Source organism: Lasioglossum baleicum, chromosome 14 (genome assembly GCF_051020765.1).
Source record: "Lasioglossum baleicum chromosome 14, iyLasBale1, whole genome shotgun sequence".
Taxonomy (NCBI): domain Eukaryota; kingdom Metazoa; phylum Arthropoda; class Insecta; order Hymenoptera; family Halictidae; genus Lasioglossum; species Lasioglossum baleicum.
Window position 1 is genome coordinate 7,615,745 of NC_134942.1, and position 23,668 is coordinate 7,639,412.

Consider the following 23,668-nt stretch of genomic DNA (forward strand, 5'->3'; position numbering starts at 1 on the left):
TAACGATCGTGTCCTCTTTCTCCAAGTTCTCAAGGCTTCGGGAAGTACAAGCATTGTGTGGAATAGCCAACTATCCTTTGAATCCATCACCGTTCGTCCTCGTTCCTGCTCGTCCCTGCTAGCCCATGGTCTCTTCCTCGTCGCTCTAGGTCCGCTACGCTTGCACACGGACGCCCTTTCTCTTTAACCCTCTTGGCCCCTCGGCGCCGGCACTCGAGGCTGTTCCGCGCCGGTCCGCGCGCTCCCTCGCGACCTCTGCGCTCTCGCTTCCCAGCGTCCTCGTCTCTCGTGATAGAACCGAACTCGAACCGGAGCAACGTGCTGCTGATGCTGATCCACGAACCCTCGCGACCCGGCTTCACCCTCTCTTCGACTCGCTCTGAACCTGGCGCGTCGACGCTACTCTCCTCCGCCGCGGAGGAGAACCCGCATATAGTACGGAGTTTGGTGCACCCGACAAGCTATTACGGAGACACCCCTCCAACGGCATTCCTTACGGTCGCTCGCGTGACCCGATGGGCTACATAGAAGAGCCCCGTCGGCTCGCGACTCGGTTAACAGCCCTGTTACGATACCGGTCAGGTCGTTTTCGACCGCTACTACTCGAGGAAACCGCGTGGTCGAACTGATTAGGGGCCAAAAAATGACCTTGAACCGATTCAACCACCTCCCTCTTGGCTACTAGGGTAAAGTGCCCGAATATGAATCACTTTTTGTTGATGTCATTTTTTGACTATTTTAGAATGCTCTTTTTCGTCTAAAAAATTACCAGTTGTAGATGCATTTCCTCCCTATAAGATTCTGGGGTCAAGTTTGTTCAAAAATTAATACCGCTTGGGAAAAATATTTTCTTTTGTGGTGTGTCATTTGCAGGTTCCAGCGAAAGGGGTTCTTAATGTGGTACACCTTGAGTCCCTAATGATCCACTTTTTGTTGATGTTTTCGACTCTTTTTCGACCAAAAAATGACTGTAGAATGTAACTGAAGTTGTAGAATTTGATAGAATAAAAGCAGTAGAATTTTCTTCGAACTCTTGGTCTGGAGTATCGAACGATAAAATTAAAATTGTGAACTTCAGTAGAGCATATTTTTATATTAACCTCTGTGGAGTAGTGCGGTCAGCCCATTGGTGGTTCGATGCGATCCAAGGTCGCGTTAATCCTCTTACCCCATTGCATAAGGGATGAAGAGATAATAACGAAGTATATACGTAATCTTAATAATACAGAACCTCTCTCTACTACACTCAATTAGAGAATCACGAGAGTGAACCGTCATCACTAGACTGCGGATCTTTATGCAGGATAAAAATGTTCTGCATTTATTGTGGGGGAAGCAGGAATAAAATAAAAATTGATTTCACCATAACGGAATTCTCAAATTTTTTTCATCTTTTGCTGTTTTATATTTCACTCAACCAATTTCTTTCTAAATGCATAAAGATCCGCAGTCTTATCACCACCTTTCGCTCGAATGTGTCCTAGAGGGGTGGAATTTTTCAATTGATTTAGATAGAGGGTGGCACAATGATCCAGAAGTCTTAGCTCGCAACATTGTATATTTTCCTAATCTAGTGATGTTGTATATTCTTCAGGTCCAGTCTCTATATTTTTCGATTCCTGTCTCGTATATTTTTCAACCCTTTCGCGTCGCATACAGTATCCGGACCCGAAACGAACTAGGTTATGGCAGGTTAAGTCTAATTGGTTGTCAGCGTGCCGCGTAGAATTTCTGCACGCGCGTCCGCTCGCAGATTCGTTCCTGTTTCGACGAATGGAATCGAGTTTCCGGGGAGAACGGGGGTTGACGAGACGGAGAGGATTTTGCGAGAGGGTGAACGCGCGAGAAGGTCTGCCGGGAATATCGATAATAGACGGCGATCGGTAGTACTCGCGATGACTGTGATGGATGAAGAAGATGGACAGATACACGCACCGGGCTCGATCCTCGCGGGACCGCCGAATCGATGCCAGTTACGAGTAACGAAGGGTGACAGCGGAGCGAAAATAAAATATTGCATCGTCTTTTCACCCCTATCGATTCAACATCAACGCGTTACACGGAGAGAGTAACGCGCCTCTCCTGTCGAAAGAAACGAGTGGTAGGGGGCAGGAACGTTGTTGCGTGTTTCGCCTAGGTTGCTTCGACGACTTTATGGTCACCCTTTCGCGCAAATACTACTCCATTTTCCCAATCGGTTGATCGATTCACTCGTAGCCACCCTTGGCAAGCAAAGGATTCGCGTCTCCGGAAGTGCTAAACGATTGCTTCCGTCGCACGTAACAGAAATGTATCTCGTTTTACGAACATCAACTTGTGACATGTTCGTCGACGTTTAACCCTTTCGCTACTGTGGACGAAATATGTATTTCGCTTCCACGATGTCGAACGATGGACGAGATGTCTCGTAACCATGATTTCGCCGTACAATGCTACGGACGAGATATCTCGTGTATCTTTCTTGCTGACATGAAGCGTTTTCTTTGAAAGTACTTAAGGGCTTACGCCACCCTGTGGCGGCCGAAATGACATCAAAGTTTACGAATTTTTTTTCTACGAAACTATGAATGTGACAATTATTTTATTATTATAATATATTGTTGGACATACATTAAAGGATACATTGTGTAAAAAAATATTTAAAAATGGCCGAGTTATCCGTTGTCCCGCAGAGTACTCCTCCGTCAGGACGCGCGCAAACGGGAGTAACGGATTGTGATGCCCACGATTATCAGAGACTGAAAATCTCATGATTTTATTGTTCCTTGATAGAATATCTATCGCGAAGCATAGGGATTCCAAGAAAAAAATCATTCTCGTAGAAATGCGAGGAAAGTGAAAATGAACATTCAATTTTCACCAAAAAAATTAGACTTCAAACGTTTGTTATAAACAATTGGGATATCGTATCAAAAAAAACCTATGCTTCGCGATAGATAATGTTATTAGAATAATGTGTATCAAATTTGAAGTAAACCGGACGTACAGTTTCCGAGATATTTATTACACCAGTTGTAAAAATGTAGTTTCGAGAGAAACTCAAAAGAAGGAAACTGAAGCACGAACCACTTCGCTATTTCTGGGAGCTGTTGCATCTACCATGGCTTAAATTATTCCCTGAACTCTAAATTAAAGGAAAATTTAAAAAGAAAATCGATTTTATTTAATCTCAGGGTGGCGTAATCCCTTAAAGATGATGAATATTAAATACTCCATAGTTGGCATAATTAAAGTGTTTATGCTGTTCGAATGCTGGAAAGCATGGTGAAATGCATAATGCGATGGAACAATTTATTACAGAAATATCTGGTTTCCTTCGGTCTATAGTATCGTACAAACGACAGGATGGTGACGAGATACCTCGTCCATTGTCGCTAAAGAGTGAATGAGGGAATGTTAATTAGAAGGTGCCTACCTTCAGAGGCCGGGGATTTCGTAGGTCGAAGAATTGGGGATGGGGCGGGATCTCGAAACGGTGGTAGTCGGACAGCCTGTGTGGACAAAACGGGAGCACCTTTGTAATCATCGTTAACTCTTCAGAAATGTTCACAAGCGTAAAATATAATTGTCGACTAAAAATTTGATCTAGCCCGACACGATGAAAAGCATCCGTAAAGAGGGTTGAAGGATTAAAGGGCGATTTTAAACATTCTGTTGGCTGCGTAACAAGAGAGACTGTCTAATTGAGAATTAATGAGCTTCCGGGCGGTTGAATCGCGGACAAAAGGGAACGGAATGGAATCGGACCTATCGGTCCACGAGTTTAATTAACGTACTTGACATCGATCGTAGTGATAAACAGCCGGTGCAGGGATAACACGGGTATGATAGCGGCTACGACAGTGTTCATCAGCAGCAACGGTATGATCTGAAACCGAATAGAGACAGTTAAAAGTGCGCAGGGTTTCAGGTGGTAACCTTTCTCCCATGGAATATCGCACCCGGGAAGAATGCGAAAGAGAACACGGCGGGGGTGTTGGGGAAACGGATCGGAACGGGGGTAGTTCGACGCGTTTGAAATATTCAAAGCCGCGCGCGGCGTCAACGTAAACGCGAAAAGGAAATGGGAACCGACCGTTGCCTTCGGGCCCGAACAATAAATTACCGGTGAAAAGCCAACCGCTGGGAGAACGTTTCGCCGCGTGGCCCGCCGGTAATTAAAACACCAGCGGAGCCTGCCGTCAATTATGCAATGATACGGGACGGAAAGAGGGAGAGGAGAGAGATTCAGAGAGAGCAGCGTCGGCTTCTCGTTATTCGCGCCGTTGTAACGAGATTTAATCGACGGAACCTCGACCGGAATCAGAGGAATAGCCGACCTTCCTCGATTACCCGATTGTCTTTTAAACTGTTAATCGAACCCACCAATCCTCCGCGGAGATCTTTCAACAACTCGCTTCTTTCACACCGGATAATTAACCGTGAAGTCGTTTGTCCTGCTTCTTCGTGAATAGACCGCGGATATTTTGTGCGATATAGAAATATTCTGCATTCGGGGACGGGAACCAAATCAATATTTTTTGCTACTTGCTGTGGTTTCAATTCGACTGATTTTTCTGATGAATGCACACGACCCGCGGGTGTGCAAGTGCAAATATCTGTGCTAAAGAAAGAACGCCGCATGTCGCATACTTTCACTTTGAGATATGACCGTTTAAATTGCATTATTTTTTCGAATTTGTTTTCACGACTTTTGTCCTGATAAATATAAATCAATCGTAGGGTAAAGTGCCCGAATATGAATCACTTTTTGTTGATGTCATTTTTTGATTATATTAGAATGCTATTTTTCGTCTAAAAGATTACCAGTTGCAGATGCATTTCCTCCCTGTAAGATTCTGGGGTCAAGTTTGTTCAAAAATCAATACAGCTTGAGAAAAATATTTTTTTTGTGGTGTGTCATTAGCAGGTTCCAGCGAAGGGGGTCTTAATATGGTCCACCACACCAAGAATGTCGATATAGCTATACCTATGTTAGGGAACCCTTGGTAGTGCCATATTGGGAACTCCACGTGGACTGATAATACTAGCTTCTGACAAAGAGAAAATGAATTTCAACCCAAACCAACAGTTGGCAAACATTAATATAAATAAACTGAAACGACAGATATCTTCAAACATTTCAAATTCAATTACCTTCCTCGAAAAAGATACGGTCGAAAATCTAACCACAAAAATATTCAACACGTGGAGACACTACTGGCGCAGGATCGATACTAAAAACTATACATAGAATGGTGCGATTGCACTGCACACTGTTGAGTAAACATGGTAAACTATTGTTCGAGGATTTTCTCACTACAAGATATAAGTTAGTGCCATAATAGGCGAGTATACCATATTTGGACACTGTACCCTATACTATGAAGCTCGATTAATGCTCAAACTGAAATTTTTTGGAATTGTGACATGCGGCGTTTTTCCTTGCAACCGGAGATATATCGAACGGCCTCTGACAAACGCATAATTGCCAGCGCAGCGGCGCACAGTGGGGCAAAGTGATGAATTTTGCGTTTAAATAGAATTGAGATAGAGCGATGATTTTTTTAAAATTAACCCGACGTTGGTAAGGTGGGAAAATGTATCGTAAGTGGAAAGGTGTCTCACAGAGCCCAGGAAAAAATATATTGTATTCTAGAAATAAACACCTTTTTCATAAATATAAGATTAGGTATTGCTTAACAGGCTTGTAATTTATCAGAGTAAAAACGCAGATCCACGAAATTAAATTTTTATTATTCAAAAATACTTAACAACTGTCACGCGTTGTTACAATGTTACAATCAATCTGAAATCCCTAGGGTCTGTGAGAGCCCACCTAACTAACGCCGGGTTAAAGCTGAAATATTGCAAAATATGGAGAAAAAACGGAAGAACGTTTCTAATATTATCCTCGTCTAGATTTTGTTGAAATTTAAACTGGACCATAGCGGGGCGCTCGAAACGCGCCGAACCCTGCGACCTGGAGGATCGATCTCCGGAGATCGATCTCTCGGGAAGCTTGCGCAAACGATTCCCCCCTAATTGTTGTACGGTTGTATGTTTCAGTGCCGGCATGGAGGCGGCGAACGGTGCGATCGAGCACGATTTCCACAATGCCTTGGTGCCTATAAACGGTAGCCATTCTGGTAGCTCCGGCAGGAGTACGCCGAACGGAGGGGACCCGGCGCCGGGTAAACTGTTCGTCGGCGGATTGTCATGGCAGACCAGCAGCGAGAGGCTCAGACAGTACTTTGGGATGTTCGGCACAGTCACCGACGTACTCATCATGAAGGATCCGGTCACACAGGTCGGTCTTTAATCGATGGAAGCTCTCTCGGCTCGTCCATCTCGAGCGGTGGCCGGCTCGCAAGCTTCCTCCTACACACTTCCGGTTCCTGGTTAATCAACGATTCGACCGGATATGGTCGCTCGGCCCCGGCACCATTTTTATTATTTACATCCACGGAACAAAGCCTGAGAGGCTGGAATATGCCGTTTGCGAAACTTGCCGTTCTCGCTCTGGACTCAACCCCTAACTTTGCGGGCGGGTCACTCGGACGCTGTGTGAGATATTTGAATGAAATAAACGGGAAACGGTAGGTGCATGTTTGCTGTACTTTGTAGAATTTTTTTCGGATTTTTTCGTTCACCGTACGGGGTAGGGATTAATTGTTTGTGGGAGTTAGTACTGAAACTACCCCCCTAACACACCTTAGAGGTGTATACCGAAAACGTTGTTATTTGTAACTGGCGATTGTTCATCATTTGTTAACTGGTATTTGTAAAACATTTTGAAGTCTCTAGCTACTACAATATCATTTTGAGAAAAGTACAAACAGTACGAACCCTAAACGTAGTTCAAGCCCGAATAGAAGTTTGACCAAGTAACCTAAAATTTGGAGAAAATTCTATGAAGTAGAGCAAACATGCAGCTACTATATGCTTTTTGTTCCATTCCGATATGTTACATAGTGCTCGAGAAATACGGTCGCGAAGTTAAGGGTTGTTTATTCAAACGATATTTGAATCAGACACGTTGTGACTCTGTAAAAAATAGTTCCGGGGCCGATTGCTTACGTCCGATTAGATCGGTTCCGTGTGGGTGGTGGGACGATTGTTTTGCGGGAGGCTTGTGAATGGGGATGAAGATCATTGCGATCCGACCACCGCCGCGGTAAAAGATTTCTCTCGTCTATTTCCTCCTCGATAGGTCAAATCGTTTCCGTCGAGAATCGACGTGTCGGCCGGGCCGAAAAGCTCTTCGGTTTTTCTTTTTCCGGTGTTCCTGGGAGGGAGGGGGTAGCGATCGAGAAGAGAGGGGAACAAAGAGAGAAAAGCCAAAACAAAAGATTCAAAAGTCAAAATAACGCGAACACGCGGGAGTTGATATTCGCCTCGAGGAGATTCGATGCACCAGTTTCTTCCTTCCACTTTTGCACGAGACTTCACACAGTAGAACCGTAGAGAAGAAGTTGTAACTAATCGATGTAACTAATTATTTGCTGAGACAGTGTAAAGGATGTAGAAAGTGTATCTTGGTACTTATTACTGTAATTAAAACATTGACTTGTATTTACAAAACGTAAAAGGTGGAAAAGAGGCAGAGGCTCGTTTCTAAACAAAAGAACAACAACAACAAAAAAAAAAAGAATAAGCAGCTGTTGTACGTTCTCACACACAGACGCGCCCCGGGATTTCTAGAGAAGTCGCTGAACGAGGACTATGGGCATATATACATATCTCTATATACATACATATATATTTCTATATATATATATATTTATATATATAAATATACATACTACTATTACATTTGTCTCTATCGTATAGATACATCTATATATCCGGTAGCGATGCAATTAACGATCGTAATTCTCAGTTGAGTCTTTTTTATCATTATTATATTATATATATATTAATTCGAAGTCCTTGTCTCACGTAATCCTAGAATGTTTGTCTTACATTGGCTTGGACAGTCTTGCATGTAAACGGTAGTTTGGTAGTATTTAGTTAATTTGTATATAAGAGAAGAGATCTATATATTTATATACCACCGGTACCTTTTTCGACGTATACAGAGAGAGAGAAAGAGAGGGAGACAGAGAGGGGTAAAACGAGACGGGTTACTATTTCCGTGACGTAACGTGACGATTACCGAGAAAAAAAAACACAACAAAGGAAAAGAGAACGACGAGAGAAAACGAGAGAGAGTGAGAGTGAGAGAGAGAGAGTGAGACCGTGAGCTCGTTCGGAAACGATTCCGGAAACGGTTCCGTAGGATTCCACGGGCTTGCTCGCGCGCGAGAAACGATTCGTCGCGTCGACGGTCGGCTTGTTCGCTGTCGCGGCGCGTGCGACGAGCTTCGTGAGAGAGAGGAAGAGAGCGAGAGACATGTGGTTCTCCATTTGTGAGAGAGGAGAGGTGAGGAGAGCCTGCGCGACAGCGGAGAGGTTGACTGACCGGCGTGTCGCGCGACCTCTCGAACCGCACGCGTTAAAACGGCAGCGCGGAGCGAGAAAGTCTTAGCCTAGGTCACTCTCTTATCGAGCATAGGTAGGCCTGCATCGAGCAGACTAGGTTGTCCGTTAGTAAAGCGAGAACACACAGAGAAAGAAAGACAGTTAGGCAGGTAGGCAGGCAGGCAGGAAAGAGCGGGCGAAATGGCGAGGAAAAAGCAAAATGCAAAAAAGGGGAAAGATGAGAGAGACGGTCGTTGTGCATCGTGGCCGTTCTGGCTTGTTCGGTTACAGCGTAGTCGCGGGTTCGGCTTCATCACGTTCGCCGAGCCGGGTAGCGTGGACAAGGTGCTGAAGTGTCCAATCCACACGCTGGACGGTAAGAAGATCGACCCGAAGCACGCAACGCCGAAGAACCGCGCGAAACAGGCGAACCGCACCAAGAAGATCTTCGTCGGCGGGGTGAGCCAGGACACGAGCAGCGACGAAGTGAAGGCCTACTTCAACCAGTTCGGCAAGGTCGAGGAGACGGTGATGCTGATGGACCAGCAGACGAAACGGCACCGGGGTTTCGGGTTCGTCACGTTCGAAAACGAGGACGTGGTGGACCGTGTGTGCGAGATCCATTTCCACACGATCAAGAACAAGAAAGTCGAGTGCAAGAAGGCGCAGCCGAAGGAGGCGGTGCAACCGGGGGCTCTGGCCCTTGGCAAGAGGGTGGTGCTGGGCGCGTTGGGCGTCCGGCTGGCCCCACAACCGCCGCTCCCGGTAGCCGCAGCCTCGCAGATCGTCGCCGCGCAGGCACAGGCGCAGGTACAAGCGGCCGCGGCCGCAGCCGCAGCCGCGCAGGTCCAGAACGCCGTGGCCGGATACGGGAAGCTGTTCGCGAGCAGCTACCCGGCGCTCTCCGCGTACCGATACGCGCCGTACCCGATCCCGGCGGCTGCGGTGGCGGCTGCTGCGGCTGCAGCCGCTCCTGCCCCCGCGCCAGCACCGCCCGCAGCCACGGCAGCCACGCCGGCAGCCGCCGCAGGCGCCCCGGCTAATCCCTACCAAGGATACTCCCTCACGAACGTCGACATGTCCAGCTTCCAGGGCGTCGACTGGGGCTCCATGTACGGGATGGGCATGTACGTGTAAACCCGTTCCGAGCTCGCAAAAACTCACACTCGTCGGACACGACCAACTCTGATCCGATCCACCGAGCCAATCAACACCGTTTCACGTACACACAGCTTCCTTCCGTGTGCTGGCCTTGCTCTCCCTAAACGAAACCGTCAGCCGCCTCTCACCTTCCGGGTTCTTTCTTTCATACTCCGAGCTTCCATCTTTCAACGGTCTCACACGCCAACACCATGTCGCGTTACACACCGCCCGCGAATCTCCTCGCACCAAATGGCTGAACGGGTGCCCGCGTATACATGTACGGTACATACTGTGTGTATGTATATTTCTTCGAGGACGAGAGAAGCGCACGGAAGCGCAAGCGAGCTCGGACCAGGATCAGAGTCCCCCTCTACAGAGGCCGGCGCGAGCGAGCGAGGACTGTTTCCGGCCGGGATACACCGAAGTCATTCTTTTCTTGCGTTTACTTCTTACTCGTCGTTATATCGCTTGTCAATTAATTTATTAGCGAGAGCCTGAGATTTTTCGGAGTGTGAGAGCGTGAAAGCGATATCGCGTGAACGGATGCTGTGCGAAAGATATTCAAGAGAGAACGAGAGATGACGTGTAGCGAGTCAGAGAAAGGAGAGAATGGAAGAACGAGCGCGTTTAACCCGCGAGAGTCTTGCGTTTCGCGTTTTTCCGCCGCACTCGGTTCCTATAATAGTTAGATTAGCATGCTCCCCAAACAAACGAACACGAACACACACACACACACACGAGACACATCGCGTTCCGCGGTGATTCCCGCCGGCCATTCGCCGCGCCCGTTCGTACACGACGACGAAACAACAAAAGAACGCTGCTTACTTACTTACTTAATTACACACTTACTTAACTAATTAATTAAGCGATATTTACCGGCGACCATCAAGCAATAAAACAGGGGAGGTAGAAACAGAGAGAAAGAAGATGATAGAGAAGCCGCGGACGTCGCGACGCGCGATCCAAGCTCTCGCCCGAAGCCGTTCGCGTGAAAAATATCGGAAGCACTCCGCGAAACGAGCGTATACGCCTCTTCCGATCACCGACTTCGCCACCCTGACTCCTGAGATGACTCTATAGCCTGAGAAGTAAATCCTGAATCTCGAATTTAAACGTTTCGCTGTATACTTTTCGACGAACAGAGCTACAAAATCGCGTTGAGTTGGGTTGGGTCGGCGAGCACCTAGCATCCTCTCTTCCTGTTCCGTAAAACGAGGCAGTTCTCCCGTTGGTCGCTAATTCCTCTCCGCCTCGGTGAAAGTGCCAAACGAAACCGCTGGACCGATCCTCGAGGGAACGTCGCCGGGAATCCACGGGTATCATGCGACTGTACTACAATCTGCTCGTTACCGGGGTGCTTCCGGTCAAAGCGCGATTCTTCTGTCGCGGCTGCGTTCCGAAACGTTCCATCATACTGATGAAATCGACCGATCGAGCAACGCAGGATAATTCATTATCACACGGGATAATCTTGGGACAATCTTAAGGGGGTGGACTCGTTTCTGGGATTGCAAGAGTGCGAGATAATGCAAAGATAGGGTTTTCAGTAGTCAAAAACGCTAGATAAAAGATCAATCTAGGCCGCGAAGCGTAATTTGTATTATTCGGCAGTGTGCAGCTGTCGCAGGTTTATGAAAATTGCTAGATACGCAGCTTCATGCTTCCGAATAATGCAAAGGACGCCTCGTAAACGTGAAGATAGGACTTTTGTCCTAGATTGATCCTTTATCTAGCGCTTTTGACTACTGAAAACCCTCATCTTTGCAATCCTGGAAACGAGAGCGTACCCTGTTAATTCGAACCTCTTTACAACCTACCTTGCTGTCTGAGACTAAGAAAATCGGAGAAGAAGACCAACGATCGAACGCTTCTGAAACGCTGGCCGATCTCCGGATTGGATCGCCTAATCGCGGCGGCCGCAACAGGTGCGCGCGAGGACCCTCGTAGCGAGAACGGCGAGGGCGTAAGGGTCGCGCGGGCGCGGGCGACCCGGCACGCGACACGCTCCGCTTGTACAAAGGAGCGGCGTACAGGGAACGCGCGTCTAAATAGGGATAGTTATGTATAGGTATACATATATTTTTCTCCGAGTAATGGAAGACAATATTTACTCCATCGCTGAGCGCGCGCGCTTTTCATAGCCGGCCTGCCGGGTGTTTCTCCGGGGCCGGCGGGCGAGGGGAGCCGCCACACGCGATTCGAGACACAGTGACGGACGCGTTTTTTCGAGGAACGATACTCAAGTTTCTAGGTATACATATATATACAGAATGTGTATGTATACGTAATGTATAATGTATAGTTTGAGGTCGCGGAGGCCACGAGACACAGAAACACGGGGGCCGTCCGCGACTGCGACTGCAAAACTGCGATCACGATTTACGATTAAACAAAAAAAAAGTGGAACCCAAGATCGAGATTAGCTCAGCGTAGGTTACAAACCCGCGAATCCTAGTTCGTAAGTTTCAAGCAGGTGTAAGTCTAGACCGCTAAGACGTTCGTGAGAATAACGAAGAATCGATACTTAATTTATACGTGTTCGAGCGTGTTCAGATCCTCTCGCGATCCACGAAGATCGCGATCGATAGCGGCTGACACGCCTCTCGCCGCTTCGATCCGTTGCGACTCCGACCGAAGATCTTTCCACGATCGCACGCACGCGCCCTCGAGAATCCTTTTTCCAATCCGAGCGTTTCCGTTGCTCCTGTATTTTTCCTTTTACAGTTTTTTACGTTTTTTTTTTCTTTCTCCACGAGACGCCGACGTCGAGCGGATCTCGACGCGCGAGCGATCGATCGCCGGAACACCCTTGCGGATGCTGGGTTCATTTGAATCTAATAATTTATTGAACCGATCTTAACGTGAAATTGTATGTTTCTGTGATATACACGAATGAGATTTTAGATGTGTATTATTGTTTCGAAATTGTAAAATTTATACGAATTATATATGAATATGATTTTACGCGAAAACCCAGTGCGGAAGGGCCCAGTATTCGCCGCAGGCTGTCGGAAAATCGGTGACTATTCTCATTATTTATTTCTATCGAGCCGTTCTCGGCGTCTTATTTATGAACGATCGATCTCCGCGGAAGTCGCGACAGATCGACGAAAGGAGAGTCGTTCAGCCGCCGTTCGATTCCGCGAGCGGAAAAGAAGAATCGAAGAAGACCGATCGCGGGAGGACCGGGTCGCGACGAGTCGCGCGCGAGAACTGTCGAGCAATAAGCGATATTATCCACTGGAAACTCGAAGCTGTAACGTTTATGCGTTTGAACGTTCGCGATAAGCGAGAGGCGAGGAGAACAAACAAAAAAAGAAAAAGACGAGAAACGGAGAGAAACATAACGATAATCTTGTGCGCGCGTGTAATAGAGTTACGTTCCGCGCGAGGGACTCGCCGCTGCAGCGAGCAGCCGGCAAAAACAGACGGAGAAGCATTCGTTTTTTCCGAACGACAAGTAATATTCTTTAGTGATATACACCTTAATATACTTACGTAACGTGTACCGTAATGTTAAACGACGAGACAAAGCTCGTGAGTGATATTTATGACTTAAACTTAAGAGGATACTTAAAACGATAAGCGGAAAGAGAGAGAGGGAGAAAAAGGAAGAGAGCGGGAGTGCAAGAGTAAGAGAGAAAGAATCGAATAGAAAAGAGTGAAAGGAGAAAGAGAGAAAGAGCAAGAAAGCGACATATAGGCGAGGGCGAGAGAGTAAAGAGGGACGAGGAGCGAGTAGGCGCGCCTATAAAACTATAGCGCGAGCCGAGCAGAAAGACGACGCGTGACGATTCGACTAAACGACATCTCGCGACCGATGCAAAACCGATTTCTATTTTCCGCGCGCTCTGGAAAACTGGGTGCGTGCTCCGGATCTGACCTAGGAGCCACCCGACATCGATGCTCCGCCCTATTCACCCCCTCCATCCTATTACTCCGCCCCTTTTCCCTCCTTCTACTTCCTCGACCTTTATTTTTCCCGGGAAAAATCGCAGATTTCCATTGAAATTGGAGGCGGGGCACCAAGGTGGGTGATCCTAGGACAAGTCTCAACCCCCGAGAGTGGGCACCCTTTTTTCGCGACCCGGGTTGCCGATTCTCCGCGAACGAAATGAAAGGCAAGCGATCGTCGAGAAATGCAAACGAGAACCGATATCCGGTCTATATCCGGGTTCACCTTCGAACGACCCGGATCGACGCGAACGTCGTCATCGTTGACAGCTTACCCACCACCGCCAACCCTCCGACAACCCTCCCTCGCCGAACGGTTTCTCCTTGTTTTCCTCGCCCCACCTGGATAATACCCTTTCACGCAACGCTGCCGATGATTATGTATTTTATAACGCAACACACACGCCCACATGTACATCGAGACACGAACACGCACACACACGTGCCACAGACGCATACAGACACGAACCCCACGTCCAACACGTACATACCAGATTCCCGATAGACACACCTAGTTGTACACATTTTACGAATGTCGAGAGTAATACTTGGCGTAGCTAGTATATTTTGATGAGCGCTAACCACCCATTAGTTTGAGAATGATCAGTAGGTGAAGCATGCTGGTTGGAAATTATCTTTTAGACATCCGGATATCATACCCCCGTTGATCCTTCACCGCCTTCGTCGTTTCTTCGCTCGTTTCGAGAACAGTCTCGCTGCTCTGTCTTCTTGCCGACCGACCGACGACAATTTTACCTACGGCTTTTTTCACGCCGATCTCGCGCGCGGCCACCCGCGTCGAGAGCCGTTCTTTCATCGTACTCCTTTGTTCGTTTCGTTTAACGTTCTCGAATGCAATTTATTTTTTCGTTTCTATTTTTCCTTTTCGTTTGATTTTTAACGTTTTTCCGTTGGAGTCGCGTTGGGAACGCGCGCGTACACGGATCCGTCGGCGGTTTTTTTTTCAACGATTCGGTGAGAGATCCTCTTCTTCTCGACGCGAGGACAACAGAGGATCGAGAGAAAGACGCGTCAGAGGCGAGCGCACGCGCCGGATAACCCTCGAAGCAATACTAGTCGCGCCCCTTTCGAACGTCGCGCGACGTCCGCGCCAGACGGATCGCCGTTCCCGGGCGCGGATCATTCGAAACGCTACGATCCAGCAGCCGTCTCCACGATCTAGTGGATCGGACCTGTCGCGAACGTGCTCAACCCTGCGTTAGGGATCGCGGGGCACATGTTAAACATCAAATTAATGCAATAAAATAGAGACCACTTTGCTCCGTGCACTTCTCTTTTTATTTTGAAATTACATAGGCACTGTACGTTCTTTGGATAGTCTTTTGTACTAGTTCTAGTTTATTAACTCCTTGTGCTACTATTTATTTCAGTTGATTGTTAATGGTTCACCGGCTAATTATTAAAACTGACAGTTGACAAATGACGGTTCGTTTAGATTGCCTTGCAGTTCTTCATGCTTCCTATAATTTGTATAACCTCGATGACTCCGGAGCAAAGGATCGGTGACCTTCCACGAGCATCTAACGCAGGATTGGCCGTCTTTTCCGCATCGCTCTCGATGTCCTCGCGTTCTCCGTTTTACCGTATGTTCCCCGAGAACGCGACGATACGCGCATGCACTTCGGTAATATATTGTATCGCGGTACAAAAAGCTTTTTCAATAAATTCCTTGGAACCGAACACACACCAGCCTTTGATTCAGCGAAACGATATCGCCTCCTTCGATCCGACGGACGTCCCGCTCTCGATCGGTGGCTGGCGCGGTCGACGGAAACGGATCTATATTATCCGATAGCACGATCCTGCTTTTAGTATGATCCGTGTGGATATCCGTTCTTCCCTTGCTCTTCCGAACCGATTTTCTCGGCGAAGTATTTATCGCATCACTTTCGAACACGATTCTTCACAGTCGACGGAATTAAAAATGAATTTAAAAGGCTGCATGAAAATATACAATTTATGAAAAACGTCGCGCAATCGAGAAAGCAATTCAGGTGCAACTTGTTTTAATCAAGGAGAAAGGCAGCCAGTCACTATATATATATAATGAATGTCTCTTTTAATTCATCTCGGGGAATTCATAATACAGAAGAGTTGAGCAATATCCCGTTCAATATTCGAGTGATGCAATAAACGTTTCCAGCAGAGTGTAAGGGATGGAAGACGTAAGACCGAGCCAGTCAACGAATGGACGAACAGAGAAGGAGAGAAAGAGAGAGAGAGAGAGGGATCGGATGGAAAGGGACGAGGATCGCGCAAAATGTAATGCACCCCGAGACGAGACGCGTCCCAGATCTTCCCTAGAGCCCACCCACGCAACCCCTTTCTCGCGAACCCGATACTCTTGCCCCGTTTTTATCGGTCCTATTATCGTCGATTACAAAACGCGTCCGTTTTGAAGCGAAAACCAATCTGAAATGCATAAAAAGCCTCCGTTCCGGACGAACGAAATTAGCATACTCCGTTTATCCAATGTTTATCAATTTATCAATTCCTCCGAAAAAATTCTGAATTATTTCTCTTTCGAAACGGACGCGCCACTTTTCCGCACACACGATCGTACATCGTCGGTTCGCCAAGGTAGAGACGTTTGCGTTCGAGAGTCTCGTTGTTCGTTTCAGCCCCGTTTTTTCTACAGCTATTTTCTTCTGATTTCTCTATTCTGTTGTTTTCGCTCGTCGTGCCATAAGCTCGCGCAACGAGACGCTCGAGCGTAGCTTTCGCTTCACGGGTCGAAAACTCCCCGAAAAAAGAAGGCGTTCCGTCAACGTCCGACGAAGTCGAGTCCGTCGACCGCCCACGCTTCGATCGATCGCGGCCCGATGGTTCGCGTACGTGTTTCAGTTCGCCACGTGGAACGATACAGAAAACGACCCGCAACAGTCCTCGTACACATGCACCGGACCCGTTCAATTTCACCTTATCGATCTTTCAACAGAACTTCCAAAATTCTACTGAATTTCCATGAAAATTCCAGCCATTTGAATCGTGAAGAAGGTAGACACCGCTCTCGTTTTAATAATACCAGGATTCGTTGATCGAGAAGTTCCTTGAGAAATTGTTAAGAGACCGATGGGATTAGGTTGAATAGGTTTTAATATCGTGCACGAGGATTTCTGCGTGGCCGCCGGACCGTGCTCGGCCGATCCACCCCCGATCTTACGATCAATCGGGGGATCCTGGATCACCGAGCACGCCTTCGCGAGTCAATCTTGCCCTAATCGAAAGAAAGCTGACTCCGAGCATGATTTTCCTCCACGGCGCGGAAACGATACGAGAACGGACGAAAAGAGTCGACACGAGGAGAGAGACAATGGAAAGAGAGGGAGAGAGAGTGAAAGAGAGTGAGTACGACGCAGAGAGCGCGGTATCACGCAGGGCGGCGAACGCGAAGAACGACAAGAACGACGACAGATTTATTAGTTTAGTTCGATGCCTAGATGAGTTGCCAATAAAGTAGTTCGTTTCAAACTTGTAGCTAACCTGTATATTTGTGTACCTATTTTGTATACTCTCACGAGAACCTAACACCCCCCGATATTCCTCCAACACGCTGAAACACCCTATTATATTATCCTTCTTTTTATTTTTTTTTCCTATTCCCTTTGACCGTACGTTCCTGCACAACACCCCGGCTATAATAACTGTACTGACTACATCTATATCTCCGTTCTAATTGTTTTCTTCGCCAGAACGTAATCGTCCCTCCTCCATCCTCTATCATACTTATTTTTTTTTTTATATTGGTGCTGTGTAATACTTCACACTACCCCATTTCTCGCTCGGCCACGTACTTACGTATTGTTCATGTATTTTCTGTGTAATCTCACACTTAACCCTTCTCGATCTATATATATATATATACGTATATACATAGCGTGTCTGTATTGTATTTATTGCGATCCGCTAGGTATCTCCTAGAAAGTACTTTTTTCGTATTACGATCTCGTTCATTTCTTTCTTTTCTTTCTCTTCGTTTCGGTCCTTCTTCTATCACTGTTTTTTTCCATTTTTCTCTTGTCTCTGTTTTTCTTTTTCTATTTTTCTCTTTTCTATTAAATTTTTTCGGTTCTCCCGGTACGATTGTTCCATTGGTTCGCAGCGTCGAAAATTGGCGCAGCCGACAGTGCCGGGGGCGCGCCACCGCGGGCGCATCGCTAATTGGCTGATTAATATTAAGCCGTAATTAGCCTCGTTAACCCCGCTGGGCACTCGTTTCGCGCAGCCCTCTGGTTGGTCGGAACACGGCCCCGGCGTGTACCCTTCGGCTCGAGGCCAGACTGTACCAGAAGCGCGCACGCATCCTGGACCTTGCTCTCGCGAACGCTCGCGGTTTCCCTTTCGCACGTTCAGCTCTGCACCTTGCAGCCCACCGTCGCGAAACAAACGAGATCACGATTAAACTGCAGCAGCGATCGGTTCGCGGCATTCAACACCCTTATCTTCTTCATTCAGGCCTGGCCGAGAGCCCTCTTTGCCCTGGGAGCACCGCAAATTGCCCCCGGGGGCAACTGCTTTGAAGTCGCGTCAAAGAAAAGGAATACAGACTATTATCTTCACTTCTCTGAGAAGAGTGCTCCTCTTACAGTGGGCGTGGCCTGAGAACTCCCGGTAGGCGTGGCCTCGTTGCCCTCGCCGTTTTCCAGCCGCTTGAAAGATTTCTAAATCATTTTGAACGTGTCACGGGGATGTTCTAAACCATCTTTAACGAGTTCCAGTCAAGTTAGCGATCCAGAAGGTCTTGGATGCGACTCGCAAACGCTTCGCGAAACATTCCAAAGGAGCCCGGAGGTGTTCCGAACTGAAAAGTATTTAGATGATGGTACTGGCGTCGAGCGGGAAGGGCGACGCGACCCTCCGGCACGCGCACACGACGTATCGTTTTTTCGACGCGAACTTCCCCCCTCCTGTCGGCCCACGTTGCTTCTTAAGCGGTCTAAAGACAGCCAGCGGACGTTGTTGTAGCGCATGCATTTTAGCTAGATCACCCATGGCGCACTCTAACCAGCAAGTAAGAGCAAAGTTTAATAAAAATTCGATGTCTACACCATTCTCTATCCGCAACGATCCTCTCCGTACAGGCCCATCTTCCCTGTGGACGCTCGCAGCCCCGAAAGCGAAGCGAGAACGAACGCGGCTCGCTTCGCGCGCGAAATCTCATTCAAACATCTTCCAACACAGTTTTCCCCCGTTTGCGACGCTACTGCGAAGCAGCGAGAGTAGCGGGGCTACTTCCCATTGGCTGACAACTGGGCGGACACTCCCCTCCACGACGGGGCGCGCCATTGGACACGCTGTGGGGCGGTGAGTCAAGTGGGCGGAGACAAAAGCGCGACGCTAACGAGGGAAAACTGTGTTTCTTCCTATCGCTGTTCAATCGTTCAAGTATCGCGACGCTCATGCTCAAACGTGACCCACAAAAATACAGAGCGATTGCTGATCTCGTCACTTTTCAATTAAATGTCGCCACTGGAACGATTGAACGGACACCCAGCAGATCAACAAGTTCACAGTCCCCGTTATGTACACGGATAATCAAATTTGTGAATGCTGTTTACAATAATTCGCAGAAACTAGATCAAATTACCGAAAGCTTCCAGATGTGTTCCAACGGAGAAAACGATGTACCAACGTGGTTTAGCACTAACGAACACGATTTTCTAACATGCTTGTCGCTTCCTTAGATGTGTGACTGGAGAGCATGTTTATACTCTAACCTTCTGGAACTGTGAACCTGTGGAAGGAGCTAGGGTAGCCAGACTTGTTGAAGCCGAAACCGCGCGCGGCAGCGAGCTTCGCGTGTAGTCCGCGCGACTAACCAGGTAGAGACTAATCGTCGGTTCCCTTAGAACCACCTACAGCTGCGTCCACACCGACGCGCAACTCATTGTCGCCTTGGTCTTCTTTCTTCGAATGAAAAGAAAATAATTATTCGGAGAACGAAGACGAGGATGCTCGATGTTTTTTGCGGTGTGGACGGATGCTTTACAGTCGTTCCCCGAACGCGTACGAGAGAGACACCCGTTGAAATTCACGAGCCGACGAAGTTGGCTCGTTCGCGAGGAACGATCGGCGTCCCGGTGGATCCGCACGGAGGAACGGGAAATCGAAAGATCGAACGGGAACCCGTGGAAGTCGGCGGGGACGCGAGGGAGGGGAACACCTTTTGCCTTGATCTCGGGGACGGGATTCGGAATCGTGTGACGATCCCATCCCGGGATCGGTGTACATATCGTCGGGCTAGCTTAGCGCGTATCCTAGTAATTCGTAGATCGTTTTGTACCGAACACGTTGCCGCGCTGTGATTATTCGATTTCCTCGCGGACGAAAACGGCGATCCAAAGACTCTCCTCGGGGATCAGGATCCCTCGATCGGGACACTTTTCCGACGTACCTGGGACCGATTCGACGAGCGTCTATCCGCGCAACACATATCGACTGTCGCCGGGGCTTGGAAACTGTGATAATATCGATTCCGGTCCGCGATACCGTCACGAACAACCTCCGTTCCAGCTCGGCATTCACGGAAACCCGAAATTTTCAGCTGTCACACATTTGTTCCGAGATCGATCTCGTAATTGTTTATTGGTTTCATATAGCGATTACGGGAGAGAAATAAACATTTCCCAAGTCGATCGCGAGAAACCGAGAAATTAAGTGAAAAGTAAATTCTTCTCTGAATAATTTTATAAATAATAAATGCATCGAATCCGCAGTCGACTGGCAATTCCTGGAATATCAGTAGAGTCGGACGTCACCGAGCAAGAGCTCAGAATAAATTCGCCAACGGAGAATAAACAAAAATCGATGCAATATAATCTCGCGTTTCCTAAAAATATCGGTTATGGAATTGGCGTGAAACTGAAAATAAGCCGAGCAACACTGGAGCGATAGTTGGAAATTTTGGTGGTCTCCACAGCTGTTGTCCGGGACGAGGGTTCCTCGGGACTGTTCCGGATCAGAACCTCTCTATAACCGTTTGAAACAGTTACTTTCGGAGCCGTTTCAATCCCCGCCTGTCACATATCATTAGTCGACTCGCCGAGTCTCGAATCGGCCCGCGATTCGCCTTGGATCTCTCTATTTTAACGGGGGTGGGGGTGGGGTTCGGAGAAGAGGAATGCTCGTTCGTTCGTTTCGGCTCCATGGTTTTCCTCCGTGCGGTTCTAGTCCCGGGGCCACTCATTCCCTCGTTTCACGATCATCGATTCGACAGAACCCGAGTGCCTTAATCCCATCTCTTTGTGCTCCCCATCGTGTGTATCTCCCACACCGTTGAACCACCCACCCCTTGTTCCTCCACCGCTCACAACCCCGTATAACATTTCGATATATACGAACGAACAAAATCAACGACGAGCAAAAAGAAAGAAAACAAAGAAAGAACGAACGTGTAACGGATATACAAGCAAAACCGGTAACAGCAAACAAAAAGAAAACAAAGAGGGATAAAAAGAAAGAAAGAAAGAAAGAGAAAAAATTATACAAAAAAGAAAACAAACAACCGAGACAGAGAGAAGAGAACCAGGAACGATTTAGACGCATATTATAATTCCCATAGGCAGAGTAGAATTGAGTGTCGATCGCTAGAGAGACCGCGGGAGTACCGCCTCCGCCACGGATTCAGACCCGAGACGGACGATCACGATCACGGCCGACGACCAGGTAAGACCACTTTCTTCTCTTTTGTTTCCTCTCTCCTTTTTATCTTTACCTGCGCGCGCGGAGGCGGGTCGAATCGTTTTGACGCGTGGTCGACGCATCCGCGATTCGTGGAACCGATCGAAACGCTCGAAGAAAACACCGTGTTTCCTCGCTAGCGTCGCGCCGCGGGCCACGCCCACGACCGTTCGGCCCCGCCTCCCGGCCAACCTTGGTTGTCTAGTAAAACGATTCTATTACATATACACGCATCGTTCTGTCGTAGATGTTCACGTAGCGTGTTAGAAGTTGCGAGGTTTAGCGCGCTGGTTGGTTCTGTAACGATTTCGGCTCTCCGATCGTTGTTCTCGGACAGTCGAACCATCACCGATCGGTGTACCAACGCGGACGACACGCAGAATGGACCGACCACCCCATAAGATCTCGCGTTATTTTCGCTCCGATGTGACAGAGAAATGGGAAATACGCAAAGACTGTTCGAACCCTTGAAAACTGTTCCACTTCTGCTTGTTGTCCGCGGTGTACCACCTTACCACACGCATTTCAATACATAGTAAATGTTGGTAGTTGTTAATAGCAGAGCTGAGAGTCGTCGATGGTGTAGGCGTAGTAGTTACACGCATAGATCTCACGTTTTTTCCGTAAACAATTTTTGAAATAGTTCGAAGGAGCTCGCGACCGACGAGGCTGACCGCTCGGATCGGTTTCGGGGCTCGCGAAAAATGGCGTCAGCTTTCTCGATCGCGGCTTTCAATGTACTTGTTCTTGTTCCGAGGCGAGACGACGTTGCCGCGTCACCAATACATACAATTTCGGTTCGTGCCTTAACAATCGAAGTCTGCAAAGAATTGTTTTCTTTCAAAAAGTTTCGAAGCACGAAGAAGGAACAACGTGAGAGGGTTCCTGTCTTCAATATGAAAGCGCCGTCGCACGGGTCGTTTCGCGTCGGAACGACGAACAGTAACGTCGTCGAGGAGTTCTCCGCGCGGAAAACGTTCAGGTCGATCGGCGTTCGATGACCGTCGGGCACTGTGCCCCAAGTTTCCTCGTTAAGGAGCCTGGGAAGCAACGGGACGAGGGAGCTCTTCCACTTTGCGCCCTCGTAACTTCCTCGAACCGTCGTGGCATCGAGAATTAACGTTAGAATGGTGGCTGGATGTTCCAGCGTGTCTGATTCTGGAATCAGTTCGGGTCTGGGAATTGAATCGGGGAAATCGATCAGAGAAATCGGCGAGGACAGCGATCGGCCGATTTCCGCGCGGAGAATTCGATGGCCAGGGGCTGTAACGCCAGTCTCGGAGCTGTTCGTCGGCGGTAACGCGTCGGTGTCGAGGCTGCGACAAAGGTGCACCGTGCATGTGTAACGATTTGTACATATTAACGCGCGTACGAGCGATTATCTCGTATCCACGAGCGACTCCTCCCGCGCCGATAGCTCGAATACCTAGTCATTCCAAAAAGATCGAGGCGCGAATATCGAATTCACGTTTGTTCACTTGATATCGACATCGGAAACGTCTAAATTGCTAATCTATCTCGAAGAATAATTTGCTATTGGTGACCTTGGGGAGGGATTCTGGTGTCGTGATACGAGAGAGTCGCGGCGTACGAAGGCAAAGCGAGGCCTTACGTAGTCGCATGCGTGGTTCGAGAGAACAGAAGAAAAGCGGGGGGAGAAACAAACAAGTATACCTGTAATTGTTGTAATCGTTGATCTCGGTAATGGTTCATCGCTACTGCCATGACCACAACCACCACCACCACCACCCACCACCCATTACCACCAAAAAAACCATCACCACCACCGTCGTCGTCGCCTCCGTCGACAACAGAGATATTGTAGTTCTTATCGGTGAACAATTCGGAGACGCGCTCGAAAGTCAGCTTTCACGTGTGAACACTCTTCGTGCTTCTGATCGATCGGCCGATTCCTTCTGTTTACGAGATCCGATTGGATCCTCCGGTGTGCAAACCGCAGGCGTTCACGCGATCATTCCAATACCGAAATCATTTCACAGAAATATGGAAATCCCCGCCACGCGTTCGTTTGCCCTCCCACTGCGACCACGAATGGGCGTGGTGGGCGGTGCTAAGCGCAAGGAGGGGAGCGCGTGGACCACTCCCACCGCTCGCTAAAGGGCCTTCGCTTATCGATCACTGTGATCTTTCCACGGTGATCGCGTGAACGTGTCCGCGGCACACCGAAAAAGAAGCGACGCGACACAGCGTTCCAAAAGTGCACTTGAACGTTGACTTACTCGCGAACGATAGTCGGGAGTAGCGTCGAAATCAACATCGTTCGAAACAGCGTGCCAGGCGTGGCAGACGAATTTCCGGGGGACGATGGCTCGCAGGTTGGTAGCGAGTCGAGGGGAAAATCAGCGGTTCTCCGCTCGAGAAAGCACCAGGCGACACACACGCGTACAAGGAAAGACGAAAAACC

At 48.3% G+C, this 23,668-nt stretch overlaps 1 protein-coding gene across 6 annotated transcripts in view; it reads left to right on the forward strand.

The window, feature by feature from the left end:
* The window catches only part of Msi (RNA-binding protein musashi), a 154,784-nt gene extending 141,539 nt beyond the window's left edge, over window positions 1–13,245 (forward strand). For all 6 annotated transcript variants that reach the window (XM_076437667.1, XM_076437662.1, XM_076437664.1 and 3 more), the window contains 2 exons: window positions 6,049–6,289; window positions 8,734–13,245. In XM_076437667.1, coding sequence (XP_076293782.1) covers window positions 6,056–6,289; window positions 8,734–9,579 — 1,080 coding nt within the window. In that variant the 5' untranslated portion in view covers window positions 6,049–6,055 and the 3' untranslated portion in view covers window positions 9,580–13,245. The remainder of the gene's footprint in view (window positions 1–6,048; window positions 6,290–8,733) is intronic.
* The last annotated feature ends 10,423 nt before the right edge of the window (window positions 13,246–23,668 follow it).